Genomic DNA, 5,916 nt, shown 5'->3' on the forward strand with positions numbered 1-5,916 from the left:
CCCCAGCAGCACAGCACTCCCAGGGTTGGGTTTGGTGTTCCCCCTGTTCCCCCAACACCACTGCACCCCCAGTGCTGGGTTTGGTGTTCCCCTCAGCAGCACAGCACCCCCAGGGTTGGGTTTGGTGTTACCCCTGTCCTCCCCAGCAGCACAGCACTCCCAGGGTTAGGTTTGGTGTTCCCCCTGTCCCCCCAACACCACTGCACCCCCAGGGTTGGGTTTGGTGTTCCCCTCAGTAGCACAGCACTTCCAGGGTTGGGTTTGGGGTTCCTCCCCATCAGCACAGCACTCCCAGGGCTGGGTTTGATGTTCTCTCTGTCCCCCCAACACCACTGCACCCCCAGGGTTGGGTTTGGTGTTCCCCCTGTCCCTCCCAACACCACTGCACCCCCAGGGTTGGGTTTGAGATCCCCCAATTTCTCCAGACCAGCTCCTGGCCTTACCTGGAGCTGTGGGTCCCTCCCAATTGCTGGGGGCCCGGGCAGTGCTGATCCCATGGTTTCAGGCTTKGTTGGGCTGGGATGGGCTGCAGCTCTTCCCAACTAAACTCTGCCATTCTCTCCCAGTACCTGGAGGTGCTGCGCTCACACCAGAACCGGCCAGCAAAGTGTTTGACAGTGCTGTGGGCGCTGGGACAGGCGGGGTTCAGCGACCTCCATGAGGGCCTGAAAGGTGAGAGCCAGGAGCAGCASGATTGGATCTGCTCCTGCTGGCAGTACTGCCAGGAAAAGGCTGGGAAAGATCCTGAAGATCTGGAGCGATTTCCCCAGCTGGGACAGGAAAATGGCTGGGGTTTGGGAGGAACTGGGAACTGGGAGCGTGCTGCTCCACATCACCCAAACTGCCTGGGAGCACAGGGAGCGTGCTGCTCCTCTCCTCTGCCCCAAAGCCCTTCCCGAGGGCTGTGCCTGTCTGTCTGCTGGCAGTTTGTCCTGGTGTAGGGATAGCCTGTCTGTGCACTGACAGTTTGGGTAGGGGTTAGCCTGTCTGTGCACTGGCAGTTTGGGTGCTGGGATGTCCCAGTGTAGGGCTGTACCTGCCTGTCCACTGGCAGTTTGTGTACTGGGATGTCCTGGTGTAGGGACAGCCTGCTGGCAGTTTGGGTGCTGGGATGTCCCAGTGTAGGGCTGTACCTGCCTGTCCACTGGCAGTTTGTGTACTGGGATGTCCTGGTGTAGGGACAGCCTGCCTGTGCACTGACAGTTTGGGTAGGGGTTAGCCTGTCTGTGCACTGGCAGTTTGAGTGGTCTGATGTCCTGGTGTAGGTACAGCCCACCAGACCTGTCCCATCTCTCCCTGCAGTGTGGCTCGGTGTCATGCTCCCGGTGCTCGGTATCAAGTCCCTGTCCCCGTACGCCGTTTCCTACCTGGACAGGCTGCTGATGTGAGTGACACCCTCTGTCCCACCGGGTACCAGGGGGGCTGCACACTCCAGGGGCACCACTGCCCCTCGCCAGCCCCCTCACCAGCTCAGGTCTCTGTTCTGCAGGATGCACCCCAACCTCACCAAAGGCTTTGGCATGATTGGCCCCAAGGATTTCTTCCCCCTGCTGGACTTTGCCTTCATGCCCAACAACTCGCTGTCCCCCAGGTACACTGTCCATCCATCCCCAGTGCAGAAGTGTCACAGGGTGAGCTGTCAGTGCCCTCCTGTGCCATCCTGGTGCCCCATGGTCCTCAGCAGCTCCACTCTCTCTCTCTTTCAGCCTGCAGGAGCAGCTGCAGCGCCTCTACCCCCGCCTGAAAGTCCTGGCCTTTGGTGCCCGACCTGAAGCCACCCTTCACACCTACTTCCCCTCCTTCCTGTCCCGAGCCACACCCGCCTGCCCAGCTGCCATGAAAAAGGAGGTGAGCCTGGTCTGGGGGGCATGGGCTGAGTTTGGGGTCCCACAGAGCAGTGGCAGGATGGGAATGTGCTGTCACGAGGATGGTGATGGCAGGGCAGGGGTCGTGCTGGCTGCTCCCAGGGAATCATCAAATCATGGAATGGTTTGGGAAGGGACCTTGAGGACCATCCATGGATGGGGTGCCAGGGTTGTGTTTGGTGCCGTAGGATCTGGCTGGGTTTGGGAGGTGTGGGGCTGGCTGGTGTGCCAGGGTACAGCCCAGGGTGTCCCCTGTGCCAGGGTATGGCATGTAATGACCTGCTGTGCTCTCTCCTCAGCTTCTGACCTCCATGAGCCAGTGCCTGAGCCTGGACCCGCTGAGCTTCAGTGTCTGGAGGCAGCTGTACACCAAACACCTTGCTCAGTCCAGGTCAGTCCATACCGTGGCTTCAAGAGGAGCCATTGCTCACCTACAGAACCTCTGGGACTCCTGAATTCCTKCTGGGAGCTCCTGACAAAGCCTCATGTTCTTCTTCCCCCCAGTCTGCTGCTGAATCACCTCCTGGAGTCCTGGGAGAGCAGCAGCAAGAAGGTAGGAGTGACTGTGGGGTGGGGAATGTCCCTGTGCTGAGCTGGCAATGTCCCCATGGGACCTGCGGTGCCCTCCTGGTGCTGTGGCACCTCTGGGGGGCTCCTGACACAGCTCCTGCTGTCCCCAAGGTGCATCAGTCCCTGCAGGAAACGGTTTGCTCCTTCAAAGTGACMAATGAGGAGCTGGCAGCCAGGGGGACTGGAGGGGACCAGGACGTGGCCGCGTGTGACACTGCCTGCAAGGTGAGGGGTGGGATGGGGTGGGCACTGCCCAGTATCACCCAGTGGCCAGATCTCAGTGCTGGGGCTCTGCTTGGCCCCTCCTGTCACTGTCACACACTGAGCTGGGCCCTGCAGCAGTGCACATGCAGGACACGCTGGGGACAGATGTGCTGGTCCCTGGCCATGTCCCCAGCTCCTCTGCAAATGTCACTGGTCCTTTCTGGGTGCTCCTGGAGGGGTCTCCTCGGTGCTGTCACCCCACAGTGATGGTGACAGGGCCTTGTCCTCCCCCTCAGGAGCTGCTGCACAAGATGAAGGGTCGGCTCTTCCCCTGGTGGCGTTTGCTGCTCATCCTCCTGCTCTGTGCCACTGGCTTCATCCTGCATGACGTGCAGACACACGGCTCCTTTCAGGGTATGCTGGGGGCCACAGAATCACAGAATAATCCAGGCTGGATTGTCCAGGATGCTCTGAGCATCAAGTCCAGCATCCCCCAAGAACACCACAATCCCATATCCCCACGTGCTACATCCACACAGCTTTTAAATCCCCCAAGGGATGGAGACTCCACCACTGCCCTGGGCAGTCTGGACAGCCTTTTCCATGAAGAAACTGCTTTTTGTTTACAACCTAAACCTTCCCTGTCCCAGCTTGAGGCTTTTTCCCTTTGCTCTGTCAAGGAACATCACTGGGATTAATCCTGTGTCTCTCCCCTGAGCAAAGCCCCTCCAGTCTCTGCCTTTGTCCTGGAACATCTCCCAAGATRTTGCACAGCACAGCTTGAGCCACGTGTCCCCTCATGGGGACAGACCAAGGCATATTCCTGCAGCCCAGGRCCACTCAAGGAGCACATTTATTTCTCTCTTGCAGCTTCCTCTTCTGCTCGGCTGCTSCGTTCCTCGGGTGTGCTGCCTGTTTCCCAACTGGCCTGGCAGAAAGTGTCCCGTGGCTGCCGTGAGGGCTACAGGTCTGTGATTGTGTGGGTGGCTGCAGTGAGGGGTGAGGGTATTGTCCAGCCCTGGGAGGGAGCTGAGAGCTGTTCCCCAGCTCTGCCTGGAAGCACTTTGAGCTCAGTGTGAAATTTTCTGCCTGGAAGCACTTTGAGCTCAGTGTGAAATTCTCTGCCTGGAAGCACTTTGAGCTCAGTGTGAAATTCTCTGCCTGGAAGCACTTTGAGCTCAGTCTGAAATTCTCTGCCTGGAAGCACTTTGAGCTCAGTCTGAAATTCTCTGCCTGGAAGCACTTTGAGCTCAGTCTGAAATTCTCTGCCACTCAGCCCATGGTGACAGCTCTGTGCCCATGTGCTGTGTTGATGCCAGTTCTCCCCTGGTCCATCCCTCTCCTGATTCCCTTGCAGGTGGCTGGAGCACAGCCTGGCCCAGCACGGTTCCGTGGCCGTGTCCATCCTGCAGCCACAGCTGGAGCTGCTCTGGCAAACCAGTGGTCAGCTCATCCAGGATGTGTCCCAGCAGTGCTGCTCCCTGCTCTCCTGGCTCCAGGGCAGCCTGCCTTGGCTCAGTGACTGGGTAAGGAGATGAGGAATGCCCCAGTGTGGGGTTTGTGGGGCTGGAGAATCCATTGGGGAGGCCTGAAATAGGATGGTGACATGTCTGTCACTGCTCCTGCTCTCCTGGCTCCATGGCAGCCTGCCCTGGCTCAGTGACTGGGTAAGGAGATGAGGAATGCCCCAGTGTGGGGTTTGTGGGGCTGGAGAATCCATTGGGGGATACAGAGGATGGCCTGAAATAGGATGGTGACGTGTCTGTCACTGCTCCTGCTCTCCTGGCTCCATGGCAGCCTGCCCTGGCTCAGTGACTGGGTAAGGAGATGAGGAATGCCCCAGTGTGGGGTTTGTGGGGCTGGAGAATCCATTGGGGAGGCCTGAAATAGGATGGTGACATGTCTGTCACTGCTCCTGCTCTCCAGTGCTGGGATTCTGGGAACGGGGCAGCCCCAGGGCAGGTTCCAATGCCATCTGTCCCCGTGTGGCACCATGCTGGCTGCTTCCTGTGACTGTGGAAGGGACAGGGCTCGGAAAACTCCAAAAGTCCACATTTTGGTGGCAATGGGGTGACATCAGTGTCTCACAGTGTGGTGCCCTGTATGCTGAGTACTGGAGACATGGGAGGGTGAGGAGGATGCTGAGATAGGACAGCCATGGGTAACGAGGACCCCAGACCTGCTGGGGTTTGGTGCTCACCCCAAACCATCTCTCTCTGTTCCTGCAGCTCCAGAACCGTCTCCCCGAGTCCTTCCTGCACCTGGCTGAGTGTGTGAGGGAGCTGCTGCTGTTCCTGCTGMGGAGCTGCCTGCTGCCATTGCTGCAGGGCCTGGCTGCGGTGCTGCAGCGGGGCTGGCAGCGCTGCCTCGACTCCTGCAAGTGAGCAGCTCCTGCTGTGTGATTCCCTTGGGTTCTGCTCCATCCCTTGGTGCCACAGTCACCTCTCCCTGTGCCAGCCTCCCCTCACCCTGCTCTGGTGTCTCCTGTATCCCCCCTGTCACTGTCCCCATAACCTCTTGTCCTTCCTTTTCCAGTGGGGACCTGACGTGGGAGTGCGTGAGGGACCACCTGATGAGCTTCACCTATTCTTCTTGGATTTACCTGCAAAACACAACCCTGGCCCTCAAAAACTGGGCCCTGGCTATGATTTCTGGACACTGAGCTGCTTTCTGGAGGTGGTCACACCGCCTCCCAACATTCTGGCTGCCAAGGAGTATTCAGAGTGCAGCAGGATGTGTGACGGGCATCGAGGGCAATGCCCACAGGAACTTGGGGTCAAACTGGGGCTTTTGGGAGAGGTTTATCCTTTGGGGTGCTGGGGAGACACACGTCCAGATTTTTCCATACCCTGTGACCACTTTGGCTTTCCTGTCCCACTGCCCCTGGGTATGTGATCCCCATCCCCTCGTGCTTTGCCTGCTTGCAGGATCAGGGCTGGACACCTGGAACTCCTCACCTCACCTCCCCGCCCCTTCCCACCACTCAATGAACTGATTTATTTTATTATTTTTTTCTTCATAATTGCTCCATATGCTTTATTATTCCTCTTTATTGAAGAGATCTGTGTATGATGGCGGGGARAGGGGTTGTCCAGACCCCTCTGCACCCCCATTCCAAGCCCCTTTTTGGCAGGGAAGCACATTTTCCCCCACAATGGGAGTGGCAGTGTCTGAGCTGGACCCCGAACATTTTGGGGGATTTAAAGGAGTYAAAGGAGTTGCTGTTGGCAGCCACCCCAGGGTTGTGTCCGTGGGGAGTGTGGGAGGTGTAGATTGG

At 58.3% G+C, this 5,916-nt stretch overlaps 1 protein-coding gene across 1 annotated transcript in view; it reads left to right on the forward strand.

Annotated features, from left to right (window-relative positions):
- TMEM214 (transmembrane protein 214) overlaps window positions 1–5,663 on the forward strand; it is a 9,239-nt gene extending 3,576 nt beyond the window's left edge. The window contains exons 5-16 of the mRNA XM_057388641.1: window positions 567–672; window positions 1,303–1,384; window positions 1,490–1,591; window positions 1,707–1,848; window positions 2,165–2,256; window positions 2,370–2,418; window positions 2,547–2,660; window positions 2,936–3,053; window positions 3,510–3,606; window positions 3,997–4,165; window positions 4,868–5,019; window positions 5,175–5,663. Of these exons, the coding sequence (XP_057244624.1) occupies window positions 567–672; window positions 1,303–1,384; window positions 1,490–1,591; window positions 1,707–1,848; window positions 2,165–2,256; window positions 2,370–2,418; window positions 2,547–2,660; window positions 2,936–3,053; window positions 3,510–3,606; window positions 3,997–4,165; window positions 4,868–5,019; window positions 5,175–5,301 (1,350 nt within the window). The 3' untranslated portion in view covers window positions 5,302–5,663. The remainder of the gene's footprint in view (window positions 1–566; window positions 673–1,302; window positions 1,385–1,489; window positions 1,592–1,706; window positions 1,849–2,164; window positions 2,257–2,369; window positions 2,419–2,546; window positions 2,661–2,935; window positions 3,054–3,509; window positions 3,607–3,996; window positions 4,166–4,867; window positions 5,020–5,174) is intronic.
- The last annotated feature ends 253 nt before the right edge of the window (window positions 5,664–5,916 follow it).

The sequence above is a fragment of the Malurus melanocephalus genome, unplaced genomic scaffold (genome assembly GCF_030028575.1).
Source record: "Malurus melanocephalus ecotype Western Australia unplaced genomic scaffold, MMel_1.1 scaffold_2216, whole genome shotgun sequence".
In the NCBI taxonomy this organism is placed as follows: Eukaryota; Metazoa; Chordata; class Aves; order Passeriformes; family Maluridae; genus Malurus; species Malurus melanocephalus.